The 18,214-nt window shown below is 37.0% G+C and overlaps 1 protein-coding gene across 1 annotated transcript in view; it reads right to left on the bottom strand.

Annotated features, from left to right (window-relative positions):
- Window positions 1-18,214, bottom strand: part of FANCC (FA complementation group C) — a 207,460-nt gene that overhangs the window by 11,071 nt on the left and 178,175 nt on the right. Inside the window, exons 11-13 of the mRNA XM_027875129.1 lie at window positions 7,427-7,502; window positions 5,331-5,412; window positions 3,106-3,280 (exon numbers count right to left, since the gene is read on the bottom strand). Of these exons, the coding sequence (XP_027730930.1) occupies window positions 3,106-3,280; window positions 5,331-5,412; window positions 7,427-7,502 (333 nt within the window). The remainder of the gene's footprint in view (window positions 1-3,105; window positions 3,281-5,330; window positions 5,413-7,426; window positions 7,503-18,214) is intronic.

Below are 18,214 nucleotides of genomic sequence, written 5' to 3'. Positions count from 1 at the left end.
CAAATTCCTCTAATTCTCTAGCTCTCTGAAGCACACTTTGACAAAGACACAACAGCTAAGGCTTTAGGATTTACAACAATACAGAAGTACGTATAAAATCCTTACTGTTAAGCACTCAGATAAAAAGAGACATGTTTCAAATATGTAAACTGCTAAGTAAACTTACCTGTTGCTGTCATATCTCCCATTTTTTCCCCATGGTATATACCCACTTTAAGCAGACCGTCAAAAGAGAATTGGATATGGAATCAGAGAACCTGAGTTCTTAGCTCATCTTTGCCACTTGCTACCAATTTGATCTTGGGTATCACTTAACCTCCCTTAGCCTTAGTTTCATCCTCTGGAAAAAGATGGGATTGGCAGAGATTTCCCATCAGCTGAAGAATGACTGAAGAAAGAATAGTTTTGAATGCAACAGAATATTTTTCTACAATAAGAAATCATGAAAGGGATGGATTTAGAGAAACCTGGCAGGATTTATATGAATTGATACAGAGTGAAGGGAGCAGAATGAGCACAATTTCTATACAATCTACAACACTGCAAGGGAAAACTTAACTCTGATCAATGCAATGACCAAGCATGACTTCAAAAGAATGGTGATGAATGAATGAAGCAGGCTTTCAACTTTTTGAAAGAGAAGTGATAGACTAGAAGTGCAGAATGATGCATACATTATCAGACATAGCCTATTTGTAGAGTTTTATTTGCTAGATTATACTTATTTGTTACAAAGGACAGCGTTTCTGAGAGAGAAGGGGTTACAGGAGTGAAGGGGGTTGGTTATATAGTGAAGAGGAAAAAAGAACAGAAAAAGAAAAGGATGAAATAAACATCAATGAAACATTAAAAAATATACACATAAGAGAGCAGAAGGAAGTTAAGAGCAAGGCACTGCCGGAACTAGTAAGTTAAATTGAATGTTTCCTTTAAAAAATCCAAACTGTTTGTAAAAGAGATTCACAGTGTCACATGCAATCTTTTATTTTTTTTTTCTGTTCTTGTTTATATAAGGAAATATTCATGTTTGTTGATGTTTGTCAAGTTGATAACTTTTTAAAATAAAAAGATGAGGTTGGATTAGATGACCTCTAAGGACCTTCCCAGCTCTAAATGTGTGTTCCTGTGAGTCCAGTCAGGCCCAGTGTTATTGTAAAAGGGCACCCTACTTGGATCTCATTCATCTGCCTTTTCTCTCTGACAAGCAGCCTGTGTCTGTTTGAGGCCAGGACTGGCTTTTTCAATCAGTAAACAGATCCTCAGGTTACAACCCTTTCTTAGAACTAGAAACTAAAGCAATCACATGATAGTTAACACTCTGTTTCTGAAAATGAGCTCTGTGGTTTCCTGAGTATGGTATCAGTAAGCTCTATATTGATTACTTGTGTCAAAGACGATAGTTACTTTGTATCATATTGGATAATTAAAGGCAGTAATGCCTTCATTAAAGGTACTGATCCCTCTCTTGCTGACACTCATTCACAGGCTTATATGACTTTAATTGAAACTATCAGAATTTTCTTCTGCTGATGTTTTTATGCAAATTTTAGTAAAGGAGGTTTCCTTGAGTGTTGAGCAAAGTACTTGCTTGCTTTGTCTTTTCTGTTGCTTACAAAAAGCAAACACTAATACAGATAATGGTATGTTAGTCTTGTTTGTTTCTCTGCCCTGCTGTATGGAGAGAGAGAATTTTGACTAAGAAGAAGTCAAAATTGGCACCAGTTTCTTTTTTAAAAATATTGAACATTGTTTTAAGAATCATGATTGCCATGGGAAGAAATGATCGCAACTGAAACACATATTTGGGTATTGCTTTCTATCTAAAGACCCTTCTATCTCTGCAGATTACCCTTTAATTATCAAATTTAGCATTGATATCATCTGGGAAGAATAGTGATTTCAAAGTGCTCCAAAACCAAAGCTTTGGGACTAGAATACTTTATTATAAGTGATAACAAGTGAGAAAGACCACCACTGGATAAATGGAAATTATTGCCATAATGTGACCAATGTTCTACCCTGAGAATTTGGGTTTCAGACCTTGTCCTACCACTAACTCAATCTATGACCTTCAGAAAGTCAGTTTCCCTTTTATGAGTCAATGTTTTGAGTCAATAAAATTAGGGGGTTGGCATGGTTGAATCAATAACTGTAATCTTGGACTCTGGGTCTCAGGCTTTAACAGTGAGCTTTCATAGTATCTTGCTGGGAACCTGGCCTCCTTGTCACTCTCTGGCCATCTCCACTATGCTGTTGTAGTCCCCCATTCCACTTTTCCTTTATGAGCTGTCTTTCCCCATCAGAATGTAGGCTCCTTCAAGGCTGGAGCTGGCTATCTATGTACCCCAAGAATTTAGCACAAATAAGTTCTCTAAAAAATTTCTGTCTCACAATTCTGATATTCTGTGACTTAAATATCAAAAAAAGGAAAAACAAGATAAGCACAAATATGAGATGACCAAGATAAGTTTTTAAAAAGGCATATGAGGACACAAAGACTTCATTATGTCCCTGAGGAATTTCTAGTGTCTTTTAAGAAAATCTTGCTCCTTGGGCCAGTTTTAGGGACAAGAAAAAAAAGAACTGACAGGCAGGAATAGCTTACACATGGGGGGGTGGGCGAGAGGGAAGACAGCAACACTTAAATATCACCAAAGTGGCCACAGAAAGAACCTAGAAAATTTGGCCGCAAACACTTGACACTTCCTAGCTGTGTGATCCTGGGTAAGCCACTTAAACCTGATTGCCTTGAGCCCTTCCCCCCCCCAAAAAGTGGAGGGGTGGCAGCTAGGTGGTGCAGTGGATAGAACACCGGTCCTGGAGTCAGAAGGACCTGAGTTAAAATCTGGCCTCAGACTCTTGACATTTTCTAGCTGTGTGACCCTGGGCAACCCCGAATGCCTCGCCAAAAAGAAAAAAAACAAACCAAAAAAAACCAAACAAAACAACCCAACAACAATAACAACAAAAGAATCTAGGCAGACCTTGGATAAAACCATGACATTTCAGTGAATGTCACATTCATTTTTTGGCTCCTTCCTACAGAAACACTTTTCCCCTCAAGCCCTAATTGATTCTGAATACTAAGGCAATTATGCCACCCACCATTGTCTGAGTCCTCTCTTGATTTCGATCACATGAGTTATAGTAGAAAGCCAAGAGCCACAGCAAGGCTGCAGGGGATTCGGCTCTCAACATCAGTAATTCCTCAGCAGCAATATCGGCCCATTCTCCAAAATGAATAAATAAAAACCAGTGCTCAAAGAGATTTCCACAGGATCTGGAAAAAAATCAAGATACATGGCAGCTGTGCAAGTTCACCTTTTCCCCCCTCCTTAGTTCTTAAAGTTAACTTAATGTGTGTAGAAGCGCCTTATGTTCTACTCACTCACTGAAGTACTTAGGACCATCACTCAAGGGGCATACCTGTTTAGTCTTGAGTCAACAACTAACAGTGCCAGCTTGTTCCCAATCTGAGGCCTTCAAAGGGATAGTTCTCAAAAATACCTCTTCTTGGGAACTCCACACACAATTTCCATTAAGTACTTACTAATTTTTAACCTTCAGAGACTTCATGATTGTGCATAAACTTTGAAAAAGGATTTTCTTTTCATGATGAACAGAAATGTTGTGAAATTAAACTCTGTGGATAGCTCCTCTGAGCTATGTAACTGCTCTGAGACACGGATGGGAACAAGGCCTCCCCAGTTGTACGTGTCTGCCTTCCAGCTGGCTAAGCACTATACAATGAGAAAGAAGATGCATGCAATTCAGATGGAGTCCAGAAAACAGCTACCCTAGTTGTTCAGTGACAATGGCAGATGTTCTGGAGGCACTGTTGCCATGTTAGGGCAGCAGTGATTTTGCGGCCAGAGTAGAGAGAAAAGTCTGTTTCTCTGAAATCCTTTTATTTATCTTTAGTAGAAAGAGTCTTTATAACTTCACAAAGCCCGTTTCAAACCTTTTCTAATCTGTTCAATCCCACCATGTCCTTCTTCCTCTTAGCACATCACCTTAACTCCTACTTTACTAAGACTGAGACTGTCCGATTTGAGCTTCCTCATCTTCTCCCCTTTTTGCCTCAAAATCTTTCTTATCCTTTCCTCCAGTCTTAGAGGAAGAAGGAGCCCTCCTCCTTTTCAATTATAATCCATTGATGTCCATAATCCCTTCCCTATGGTCTTCTCCACAATCTTGCTGCATCAATTATCTCCTCTCTCCTTAATCTTTCTCTCTTCATTCATTCCTTTTCTTTGGTTTACAAAGAGGCTCATCTCCTCTACCCAGGGGTCCTTTCCTCTTCATTGCCTGAGTTCTCATAAGAATAGCTGGTGCTCATTTCTGTACTTTCTCAGCATGCTTTCATTCATCGACTCTTTGTAATCTGGTGTCTACCCCTACCACTACCCTGAAACTGTTCTCTCAAAGGTGACACATGAATACCTGACTAACCAAGAAATCCAACATCATGTTCTGATCCTTGATCTTTATGATGCATTTGACATTGTTGATTGCCAACCCCTTACTTAATCCTCTTTCCTTGGCTTTTGTGACATAGACTCTCCTAAGTCTTTTTTTTTTTTTTTTTTTTCTGGTTATTTGCCTCCTTTGCTGGTTCTTCTAGCTCCTCCTACTCACTAAATGCATTATCCTCTAAGGTACAAATCTCTTCCTGCTTCTCTTCTCTATTTAAATCTCTTGCTGATCTCATCCATGCCTACAGGTTCCACCATCACCACAAAGGGTATGACTGAACTGAACTCTCTACCTCTCACCTTGATCTTGTCCTCTGCTCCAAATCTGCATTGCAACTTTGTCTCGTTGCTATTTTCCTCCACCTGGGTATTCCCAAAGTCACCATTTCCAAAACCTAACTCATCATCTTTTCCCTAAAATCCAATTCCCCCTACTGATTTTCAAACTTCTAATAATACTATTCTCTTCTCCCCTTCTTGCATTGCATGATTATCATCCCAGTTCAGCCTCTCATTACTTCTTACTTGGATTTTACTGTAACTTTCTTACTGCTCTCTCTGCTTTTGGTGTCTCCTTACTCCAATCCATCTTACTCAATCTTGCTCGATTAAACTTCCTAAAGTATAGCTCCTATCATATCTCTCCCTGCTGGAAAACAAAAACAGAAACATCACCTTCAGTGGCTCCCTATTGCCTAAAGAATACTTCCCCTCCCCCCAAATCCTTCATGGTGGTCAAAGATTAAATGCTTAACTCCTATAGCCCCTCCTCCCACCCCAGCTTCCAGTAAGATGGGGAAAATATAAAAAAACAAGAGAAGCAAAACACAAAAGCAATTAAAAGGTATTGCTCACTGAATACTCTGGTCTTCAACTATTTTTTGGAGTATTTCCGAAATGTAATTCAAGTGCTGACACCAAAGTCCAGGAGGCAAATCTAGGGCGAAAATCAAAAGAGAACTAAAATATATTAGCGATAAAACTCTTAGTTAAAATTTAGAGATCTTGTGTATGGCAAGCTTTGTACCATTTTTCAATTGTGGAACCCACATCTAATACTCCACACTCATTTTTTCCCCAGTCATATCTATTATGTATCCTTGTTGGCCCATGGAACAAAGTTTCATCTGTATTACATAGGGCTAGAGTTCAAAGGATTCTTCAAATCAGGCACAGTGTGGGCAGAGATCGTATAAGCTTCCTGGAATTTGGAGTTACTATGTCCCTGTTTTCCCAGTTCTGTGCCTCCTCTGATCATAAAAGACCAATTATATCAAAATATGTGGTGACTTTCTAAAACATTCAATTGGGAATTAGGAACAAACCACCCAACTAACTCTTTTACAGTTGTAACCTAACTCAGTCTATGGGTAGGCTAATATAAAAACAGCCTTCTTTTTTGTTTAACATATATTATTTCATGACTATGCTATGATTTTGAACATGTCCAAACACCTCAATACCTGCAATTTAAAACTATATACAAAAAAGTACTGCATTTTCATATAGTCAAAACCAATATCCCCCAAATTTATATAAAGTATGTAGAATGGAATATTATCATTATTTCTTAGTTATTAACATTTATCACAAAATTACAGGCACAATATAGACAAAAACCCAAATCTGAAATCAGTAACATTACATTCTATTACAGCTTAGGAAATTAAGGGTGCTGGACTTTCATTTAAGTTTTTTTTTTTAGATAGTCACTAGACAGCTCTTCTCACTGAATCCCTTTTCTGCTGTGACTACCAAATTACTACTAGTATCTGACATCAGTCCCTCTAGGGAATCTATTCCTCTATGAAGGCACATGAGATTCTGTGACTAAGAGAACCTGAGTTGGCTCAACAGGCTTTAAAATCCCTATAAGCTAATGATTTGAAGAGAATGACAGATAATTTTGACGCCCTTCAGCTTCCCATCTTATTATTTATTTCATGATCCCAGGAAACTGATGCGTCTTTTAAGACTAAGTGCTAATAAATACTAACACATCCATGTTGCCTTATTTGCAGCCAGCTATCAGAATTTAGAAGAACACTTTCTTCAGAGATTATTTTGTTTCCAATACATAATCATTCTGACTGAGCTGGCATGAGAGGAACCAATAAATATCTATCCCAGGTCATCCAGTCACACTCAAAGAAAGCAAACCTTTCCTTTATTCATTGTGTTAATAACATGGTATAATGGGAACATCAAAGGGATTCAGAGGGGACTCCCAAACCAATCAAACAAATCCTAGAGAATTTCAAAAGGTTATCTACTACATTCTTCCTACTACTCCTGGCCACATCCTCTGGAAAGAGAATTAAATAAATGTTGCAATACTTAGAATTATCTCTTTTCTACAACTGCACCCAGTAATTAAATTTGTTAAAGAAAAAACAAAGCACTAAAAGGAAAACATTTTCTGTTAATTTATTTTTCAACTTCCCCTTTCTTCTGAGTTCAGATAAAACCCATGTCCTTTCTTGTCTGTGTCAATGCTGCCTTTCCTTTTGATTTCAAGTTTCTAGTGATCAAGAACCATGCCTCTTCCCCCCTTCCCCCATTTTTAAAAGCTGTGCCTCCCAATTCTATGGTCAGGCACATATCAAATATGTACTGTCCAAAACAGGGCAAAAATGAAATTGGGAAAACCTGTGTTCAAATTTAAAAACAATGTGAGGCTGCACAACAGTAGGAGGGATTACAGGGAGAAGACTTCAGGGATCTAGCACCACTTCTGTCCCTTAAATAGCTGTTGTTGTCATCATCAAAACATCCCACATTCAGGTGGTAAATTTTATAAAATATTATAGCAGGGCTCTGTGGGACTATTTTAAATACTAGGCAGCTTTTTTTCCCTATTTTTATAAGCAAATCTGCCTGAGAAAACATGTATCTTAACATCAATGTTGTCAGAAATTATTTCATCACTCCTGAAATCTAGCTCAACTTACCTTTTGGGTTTTGAAGTAATACCATAATAAGAGATGAAGAGGCATAAGGAAAGTAGGATTTAAGTGGAAATTTCAGCTGCAACAGAAAAAAAAATTATTTAAAAACTAGATATCAAAATCAGCTAGATTAGAGAGGTAGGGAATTCTGGCAGGATGAAAACAACTGGAAAACAGAAAATGAATGTTTGTCTCTATTTTAACTTAAGGGATATGGGCCAAGAACTGGTTAAATGGACAAACCAAAAGAAGAGTCACTATGTGATATTGACTTATAATGAGATCTGTAATGGAGAAGTTCAGGAGCTGTGCTTTTCACCATATTTACTAATAACCTGGGAAAGGGCATGGATGGTATGCTTATAAGTTCTGCAAAAGACACTAAACAGGGAGGGATAGCTAACATATTGGGTAGAAGAGTCAGGGTCCAAAAAGAGCTTTATAGTTCAGAATGTTAGGCCAAATCTAATAAAATGAAATTTAATAGGAAACAACGTAAAGTCTTACATGGGTTCAGAAGTCAACTTTGTAGATGGGGAGGTTATGGCTAGGTAAGACTTTGTCTGAAAAAGATCTGAAGGTCATAGTGTATTTCAAGCTCGACGTAAGTCAATACGTAGGATATGGCACCCCAAAAGTTAACTCAATCTTAGACTGGGGTCCTACTCTGATGTATCACTGTGGCATGTGGATGACCCTGGGTTTTCAAAGGCTATGCCTTAGTGCAAGTTCTGATAGGTTCCTTGACAACAGATTGTGTCCATTTGCTTTTTTTCTTTTAAGCTGTACTTACACGTTTTGTTTTTACATCACAAACATTTAGAGATTCTTCATAACGGGCCACTTGTAATCCAGTATAACAATTAAGTAAAACTAATATAATGACCTAATCTGAGAGTACATGCAACATTTAACATTTGTAGCAGCCTCCCACCTCTCTATTTAAAAAAAAAAAAATTGCAGTTTTTCTCCCTCTTACCCTCTATCCTTCGCCATGGGGGAAAAAAACAAAAACAAATTTCTTGTAACAAATATGCATAGTCAAGCAAAGCGAATTCTCTCAATGGCTGCATACAAAAATATGCCGCATTCTTCACTTTAAATCCATCACCTCTCTAACAGATAGCATATTTAAACCTCAATCCTCTGGGACTATGAATGCTCTTTGCATTGATCAGAGTTCTTTCAGCTTTTAAAGGTGTTTTTAAAATGTTGTTATTGTATAAATTTTTCTCCTGATTCTGATCATTTTATTAATTTATTATTTATTAAGTCCCCAAAATCATGTATTTTAAAAAATAGGTGTTAGTAAAAATTGTTCTTCTAATTTTGATTACTTCACTCTGTATCAGTTCACATAAGCCTTTCCATGTCTTTGTGAAATCATTTATCCTCTAATTTCTTAAGGCACAATGGTAGTCCATTACATTCATTTACTTATTTAGCCATTCCTTGAGTGATCAACATCCTGTTAGGTTTCAGGTTTTTGCCACCACAAAAAGAGCCGCTTTAAATATTTTTGTGCCCAAAGGGCCTTTTCCTTTGTTTTATAGTTGGGTCAAAGCATACACACTGTTGAACTTTTTATACGTAATTTCAAAACACTTCCTAAAATGGTTGTACCTATTCACAGGTTCACCAATCATGCCTGTTTTCCTACAACCTCTCTAACATTTATCATTTTCTCTTTTCTGCTACCTTTGTAAATTGGATGGGTGTGACGCAGAATCTCAGAACTGCTTTACTTTGGAATGCAACTATTTTCCAAGGACAAGGTTAGTGAAGTACATAGAGTTTATCACTTCTAGGCTGGCCACCTGATGATACATTCTTCAGCCACCGCAAACACTGAAACAAAGAATGACACAAAATAACCTCAGTCATGTGTGGCCCTTTTCCAATCTGTAGTGGCAGAGTTACTAGGATGCACATTTTTAGACTGTTTATAAATATTAACTTAGCTGTGAGAGTGTCCAGTGACTGCACATACTACTGCAAATACTAAACTGAATCACTCAACATTGTTGCTAAAAACAAAACCAGAATAGGGAGGTTCCCCTAAATAGAAGGCTGGCACTAGGTTCTTTTTAGAGGCAATAAAGCAATCAATCAACGAGCATTAATTAAACATCTACTACAATATGCCAGAGGTGCAATGAATAGAGCCCTAGGCTTGGAGTCAGGAAGACCTGAGTTAAAATCCAGCCTCAGACACTTATTAGCTACATGACTCCAGGCAAGTCACTTAACCCTGTTTGCCTCAGTTTCCTCATCTGTAAAATGAGCTGGAGAAGGTAATGGCAAACTACTCCAGTATCTTTGCCAAGAAAATCCCCAAATGGGGTCACAGAGAATTGGACACAACTGAAATGACTGAACAGCGATGATAATATGCCAGGCACTGGGGACACAAAAACAAAATCAAAGTACACGGCCTCAAGGAACTTACCTTCTATAAGAAAAGTTAACATCTACACTTATGAGTACACAAAATAAGCGCGCGCGTGCACACACACACACACATACAGATATACATGTACGTATATATATATACACATATGTGTACATATGTAAATAAAGACAACAGCAGAGTTAACTTTTTATCTACATTCAAAGGCAGTAAGAAACATCATTTCATGGGGCATTTAGTATTCTAGGATTGCTATGTTCATGACAAGTGTTTGTCAAAAGATAACTATTAAAAGAATTGCAGCATATATGTCAAGGATTAGATTCTCCATATTACATCAACATGTACTTTGATATTCTGGGACTTCAATTCAACAACAGGCATAGGTGGAGTGATGAAAAATATAGTGGAAAATAGAGTCCCAAATTGGGAAATGAGAGTGGTCAAAAGCATCAAATGCAGCAGATAGTCTGAGAAGGACTAGGGCTGAGAAAACCATCTAATTTAGCAATTAAAAGATCATTAGTAATTTTGAAGAAAGTTTCAGTTGAATGATAAGGTCAATAGTGGGACCTACATTGATATAAAGAGGACCCAAGAAAGTGATATCATGTATCTGTCAAAATAACAGAATATTATTATTAACAATAATAATGGTAAAACTTCATATGTTATGTAAATGTTCATTATTATGACCAATTGTGATAATATAAACTTTAGAAATTTGGCAAGTCACTCTCCTTTTGGCATCTGGAGGATGTCAATAAAAACGCAGGGAAGTGGATAGAGCTGAAAATCTGATCTAAGAATAATATGATGGATTTGAGGTGTGTCCATCATCTTTAGCTCAAATAATGAGCTAAGAGCTAGACAGAGAACAGAAGAAAATTAATGGGAGGGGGTGAACAAGGACCTTGAACTTTAAGCCATGATGGGGACTGTCAGTAGGAGGTGTGGTCTGAGACAGACCCAGACCCTTAAGACTGGCAAATACTCAGGGCAGGGTGGGCTGAGGAACAGTCAAGACTAACAGCCCCTTTCTGCTCCAGGCTTTCCCACACTTCTAATTCAAGAATAACACCAACTACTACAGATCTCTGGCTTCTTTAACTTAGGTGGACATACATACTGTTTTTGGATAAGGATTTTAGTTTTATGAAATCATAAATATTTTGAATATTGAGGGTGTGTGGGGAAGATAGGAAGAGTCTCCAAACTGAGGATCCCAGGCAAATGAAGCAGGGTAGAGGAGACAGCAGAGGGGCAGCCTGGCTATTATGGGGTTGTGAGTACTGGTTCAGGCATTACTGTAACTCTGTTCCTAGTAGGTCTTTTTACCCCATGCTGGTATCAGCATAAGAACAGGTTAAGGTAGCTGAGGTCTGGGCTGCTGCTGATTAAAGAGCTTGATGGTTTCTTTGAAAAAAGAACTGGAAGGTTCTGGACATAGCAAACATCAAACAACATTACAAAACTGATTATATTTTGATAGACAGGAAACAATTCAATGCTGATACTAGTGTCATCCTGAATAGCTGTGTATGTATAGTCTGATCACTAACAAATTAATGACCAGAATTATTATGAAACTAAATGAAAATAAAAAAAGCTACTGTGCCCAACTAAAACAACTCTAATTTGGTCCATTTCAAAATTACTGATGCCAAAAAATGGGAAATTAATGGAAGAATTGACATAGACTTAGAATAATTTCATATAGAAATTTAACTGATATAAACTAAGGGTTTAATGAGGAGAATAAAAAGAGCCTACAAACCAGCAAAACCTGGATCTACTTGCAAAGAAGAGAAATGTGGTAGCTAAAGGAAAGTTAGCTTAAACTCATGTGTAAAACCTCATGGAGAAGAATGGTAGCAGATGAGAAGCATTACTGCCTAGGCAAAGGTGTGAGAAACAGAAAAAGTTTAAAGAAAGTTTGTTGAGATCCAAATGAGCAAAGTCATCTACAGGACATTTAGGTATAAACCAAAGAACAGAACAAACAGATGAGAGGTACAAAGTGTTTGAGAAAGTTTTTGGATCAACTCTTTTCCCCTTGAAGGGCAGTGGTGCCATCACATTTTGACTCTAACATCACAATCCTGGAAATAACAATGAAGAACAAAAGACAGGAAAAATTCTCAGAAGATGGTGGAGTAGGTCAGAAAACTTTCAGCTCTCCAAATTTCTTCCACATAAAAAGCCAGAGCATCACCTCAAAGTGAACATAGAGCCACAGAAATAAATAGGAGTCTGGATAAAGCAGTTGTCTTTCTAAGACAACATGAGAAAATTCCAGGAAAGACTGGATCTCCAGGGGTGGAGGTCAGGCCTGAGTGAAGTGCAACCACTTCCAGGCAGACTCTGCTGCATTCAACAAACACCAAACTCTGGGAGCGGCGGGGTTGGAAGGCAGCCTCAGAAACTTTCGCCTCAAGGACAACGTAGGGGTTGGATGGCTGAGTAGGTGAATATTGAAGGACCTTCCACTGTCAAGGGCCACCAAGCACAGCTGTGCTGACCTGCCGATCCCCAGCTGCAGCTGCAGGGGAGATGAAGCTAAAATATGCCTAGTGAGTGCAGTAGCAGAGGGATGGGGACCCTGCTGGTTGACCCTGGCATTTGCAGGAGAGTGGAGTCCCTGCTTTCAGTTCCAGGGCAGAGAGGACGGCCATAGTTTGCTGCCACCAGAGGGACCACAGGAACCACAGGAAGCAAGAGCATTTGCAAGACAACATGGCAGGGGACCCTAGCTGTAGCTGGTGGGTGGAGGAGTGCCAAAGACTGGGCCCTGGGACAGAGCTCAGAAAATAACATGAAGGACTTGAGGCCTGGATCATCATTCCCCACACCTTGGGACTAGAACTTGATTATAATAATAAGCTATTGAAAATAAAATAAAAATGAGTAAGCAAAGGACAAAGAATCCAACCATAAGAAGCTACTATGGGGATAGAGAATTTAGAGGAAGATGGTGGAGCTAAAAAAGCTACTCCTTTTTCAATGAGAAATGTCAAATGGTCCCAGGCACAAAAAGAGTTCTTAGAAGAACTTAAAAAGGACTTTAAAAAAGAAAATAAGAGAGATTGGGGAAAAATTAGAAGAAAAAAAAAGAACAATCCAAGAAAATCAAGAAAATTATGAAAAGTGTCAACCAACTGGAAATAGAGAATTAAAAACTTAAGGAAGAAAATAATTACTTGAAAACTAGAACTGGGCAAGAGGAAGATAATGTCATTATATAATACTTAGAAATATAACACAAAATCAAAAGAATGAAAAAATAAAAGAGAATGTGAAACATCTTATCAGAAAAACAACTGATCTGGAGAGCATATCGAGACACAACATAAGAATAGTTAGACTACCTGAAAGGTACGATCAAAAACAGAATCTTGATACCATGTTCCGAGAAATTATCAAGGAAAATTGCCCAGAAGTTCTAGAAAAAGAAGGCAAAATAGAAATAGAAAAAAATCCACCAATCACCCCTGAAAGAGATCCCAGGAGGAAAACTTAGAGGAATATCATAGCCAAGTTTCAAAGCTCCCAGGTTAAGAACATTTTTTTTTTGCCTTTTTGGTGAGGCAATAGGGGTTCACTGACTTGCCCAGGGCTAGTAAGTGTCATGTGTCTGAGGCCAGAGTTGAACTCAGGTCCTCCTGACTCCAAGGCTGGAGCTCTATCCACTGTGCCACCTAGCTGCCTCACTCCCAGGTTAAGAAGAAAATACTGGAAGCAAAAAGAAAAAAAAATTTAAATAGCATGGAGCTACAATGAGGATTACACAAGACCCAGTAGCTACTATATTGAAGGACCATAGGTCCTGGAATACTGTATTTGTTGAGCAAAAGAGCTGGGGTTATAACCAAGGATAACTTACCCAGCAAAGATTAATTCTGAATGAAATAAAAAATGAACATTTAATGAACTGAAGGACTTTTGGGGTATTTGTGACAAAAACAGCAGAACTTAATGGAAAAATTAACCTATAAGATCCAGGAGAAATATAAGGTAAACACTAAAGACCAATTCTAAGGGACTCAATAAGGTCAAATTGTTTACTTCTTATATATGAAAATGTGATCAGTACTCTTATGACTGTCACCCTTATTTGGGTAGTTTGAAAGAAAGGCTTGTGCTGAGCTACGTATGATGGGATGAGTCTAAAAAAAATAAAACTGTGTAGGGACAGATTAAAAATGAGTAATTAACTCATACAAATGAGTCATGAAAGGAAGAACTGATACAGAGGAATCAAGTTGGGGGGAGGGTGAGTAGTGCTGGAACCTTACTCTCCTTGGGAATGGGTTAAAGAGGGAATAACATATATATCTAGAAGGGTATAAAAGTCTTCCAAATTCAGAAAGAAATAAGAAGGCAAGGGGATAGGGTAGGGGAAGAGACAGCATAAGAGGGATGGGTAGGTTAAGGAATAAGAGGGCAAGGTAGTGGGTAGAAGTTAGAGGAGTGAAGAGGATAAGGATAGGGTAAATAAGGTGAGAAGGATAGTGAGGAAAAATAGGAAGGTGGGAAATACACAACAAGTAATTATAGCTTAGAATGTGAAGGGAATGAATTTACTCATAAAACAGAAATGGACAGCAGATTAAAAATAATTCAACAACATATGAGAGATACACACAAAGATAAAATAAAAGGCTGGAGTAGAATTTATTATGTAAAAAAAGCAGGAGTAATTGTGATCTCAGACAAAGTTAAAGCTAAAATAGATTTAATTAAAAAGAAAAATAGGGAAACTACACTATGTGTCACCAATATTATTCTTTTTTTAAATTAATTAATTAATTTTTTAAAGTTTTAGGCAATTGGGTTTAAGTGACTTGCCCAGGGTCACACAGCTAGCCAATATTATTCAATATTGTTCTAGACCATTTAAAATAACTAGATAGTATAAAATACCTGAGAGCATACCTGCCAAAACAGACACAGGAACTACATGAACATAAATATAAAACACTTTTTATACAAAGTCATATTTAAATAATTGGAGAAATATTTATTGTTCATGTGTAGGTAAAGCCAATATAATAAAAAAGGAAAATTTTACCTAATTAATCTATTCAATTCCATCCCAATTAAATTACTAAAAAATTATCTTACTGAGTTAGAAAAAGATAACAAAGTTCATTTGAAAGAACAAAAGATCAGGAATTTCAAAGAAACCTGGGGAAAAAAGAGTGTAAAGAAGGGAGATTCAGTAGTATTGGACTGTAAATTATATTAGAAGGTGAGAGCATTGTGTATAAAATGAATAATTTTGATTATTTTAAATAAAAAATTTCGTGTATAAATAAAATCAATGTAGCTAAGAACAGGAGGAATGTAGAAAATTGGGAAGAAACTTTCATAGACAATCTCTCAGATAAGATGTGATTGTATTGGAATATCACTGTAGTGTAGGAGAAGAGGAGCTGGTTGACTTAGAAAAACACGGAAAGACTTAAACTAATGAAGGAAGATGCTATCTACCTCCAGAGAAAGTGATGACAAGTGGAAATATGCATAGTATGGTTTTACATATATGTATATGGAGTGCATATGTGTATATATGTGTGTTTATAGATATCTGTACATGTACATATACGTTTGTGTGTGTGTGTGTGTATGTGTGTGTATGTGTACACGTGTTTAATTGTAGCCTTCTTTTTTTTGAGGAGGGAAAAAATAAAGTAGAAAGTTCATAGCAGAGAACAAAAGAAAACCTAGAAGGAAGCAAAGAAAAGCTAGGTTTCTTTGAAAATAATGTGTATTATTTATTATATGTTTTCTTGAAATGGAAATTTATTGTTTTATATTGAATCCTCTCTTGTGTTCTGTTGAGCCCATGGAAATGTTTTTTTTTTCTTTTCTTATTTTGTATATAAGTTCAAAATGAATAAAATATTTACAAAAAAAAAAACCCCAAAAAAACAAAAAACAGGAAAAGCAGCCGTACTAAGCCCACTATACACAAAGGAGAGGTTCCTGCTAGAGGTGACACACCTTTTGATGGTAGGTACTGAAGAGTGGATTCTCAAAATATCAGAAGGGGTGAAGGATGCCAATAGCTTGAAAAATCTTGAGATATTATTGTTATTATCATTTTGATCTTGTCTTGTGATCTCATTGGTATAAGGGACTCCCACAGAAGAAATTCCTTCTACAAGTACAGATCAGTAACTGATACCTGGGGCACTGAGAGGTCAAACAATTTGCTCAGGATCTATCAGAGGTTATGAGTTGAATACAGGTTTCTTGACTTCAAGATTTTCTCTATTCCATATACCATCCTGGGCAACCAAGGAAATATTAACAATTACTGACTCATGTACCTAAGTTCCCATTTCTACAAAATTTTTTTCTATTAGAAAAACATACACATGTATTAATAATAACCTTAATGAGGGTATTAAGAGGGAAGAGGAAAGCTTTTGCAAATGATACTCGGTGACAGACTATATCTTTACAGTTAAAAAAGTGACTGAAAGGTAAAAATAAAACAAGATCTCACTGTTGTTGTTTGTTGACTTTACAAAAACATTTGATGTGGCAGAGCAAAATGCTCCTTTAAAAGCTTTTTTCCATACCTGTATGTCAAAATTATGTAAGATTCCTTGAAAGACATGAGATAACTGTTTTTGTTCAATTATTAATAAGGCAAAAAATAGAGAAATGTGTGCTTGCCAAGAGACACTGCCATCATCATGGAGGATGATCCTATAGATCAACGAAATCAATAAACATCTATTAAACATCGATTATGTGTCAAGCCCTGTGCTAGTTTTACAGAAACAATCCCTACTTGCGAGAAAGTTACATTCTAATAGAGGAGACAAGGACATAAAGAATAAATACAAACAAACAAAAATAAATAAATGAATGAGTGAATAAATAAATATAAATTTAAATAGCTAAACAGAGGAGTTTGTATTTGATTCTAGAGGCAATAGGAAGCCACTGGAGTTTACCGAGTAAGGGAATGACATGTGTAAGATCTTCACGTAAGGAAAATAACATTGGCAGTAGTGTGAGTGACAGACTGTAAAGGAGAGGGATGAAAAGAGGAAGTTCACATCAGAAGGCCTCAGTTTCCCCAGTAAAGTAAGAAGCAAGGTCATCAGCTGAAAAACACATAAGTATGGGAGGAGTGAGGAGAAAAGTGGTTTGGAAAAGCTTTTGTGGGGAGTGAGATAAAGAATTAATTAGAGAGAGAATCAATTAGGGAAGAATTAAAAGATTGCCTTGATGCAATGAGGGTTCACTTAAAATTGAATAACATGAATTTATAATAGAGCCCGTTAGCTGGGTTGTAATTTCTCCCAGCTCTGTTCAACAACATGAGTAGGACAGGAGGAGGTGGAAGGTAGGACTAGTCCAGGGCCAAAGTAGTGATACGACAGTTGATAAATTATTTACTGTGGAGGGTGAAGCCCTATAAATTCTCTGGTTTTCTGATGATACTGTATGGATTGTCACACAGCTAGTAAATGTCTAAGGCTAGATTTGAACTCATGAGCATGAGCCTTTCTGATTCCATGCCCAGTGTTCCATCCACTGTGCCACCTAGATGCCCCAATGCTACTATAGGCAGTGGAATACAATGATCCTCAAAGAGTTAAAAATTAAGGTCACACAAGGAGCAAAGGAAAGGAACATGTTTGATGTGACTAGAATGTTTAAAGCCAAAGTCAAATTGAAAGATAACAAGAATAAAAGGTGTCACCAAGGAATTGTATGAATGGAAAAGAAGATATAGTCATGAGTGAGTTCACATGGTAACTGCAAGAATAACAGATGGACAGTTAGAGTACTTCAATGATACTTTGAGAATATCAGGAAAAGGTGAGGATGGATTTCTACACTTCATGTAGACCTCCTCTGGCAAATTTATGGGAGAAAATAGACAAGAGTCACACAAGATGGGTAAGCATGGGTGTCTTATCGGTTCAAATCATAGATCCATTTGATCGGGAGCACATAAATACATAAATAATACATATAGATGTGTGTCTGTGTGATTAGGTCTTATTGTTTATAACCTTCTTGAATTGTAGTCTCAATACTGGACTCTCTACGTTATCTCATAATTCTAAATTATTTTTCAGAACTGTTGGGATCAATTTTTAGTAGCAAATTAGCATGTCTATCATCCCAATTAAACTAACAATAAGTTTCTCCATCTTTTCTTTTTTTCTTTTTTTTTTTTGCTAGCTTGGTAAGTGAAAAGAACCTCAGAATTATTTTAATTTGCATTTGTGTAGTCTGGAACATTTTTCAAGTGCTTCTTGATCGTTCCTATCACATTTTCCAAAGTGTTTACTCACATGCTTTGATCGAATGTCTAATGGAGATTAACTTTTAATCTACATATTTGAACC

Source organism: Vombatus ursinus, unplaced genomic scaffold (genome assembly GCF_900497805.2).
Source record: "Vombatus ursinus unplaced genomic scaffold, bare-nosed wombat genome assembly UNPS02014807.1, whole genome shotgun sequence".
NCBI classification, from domain to species: domain Eukaryota; kingdom Metazoa; phylum Chordata; class Mammalia; order Diprotodontia; family Vombatidae; genus Vombatus; species Vombatus ursinus.
This window is presented reverse-complemented; position numbering and strand designations above follow the sequence as displayed.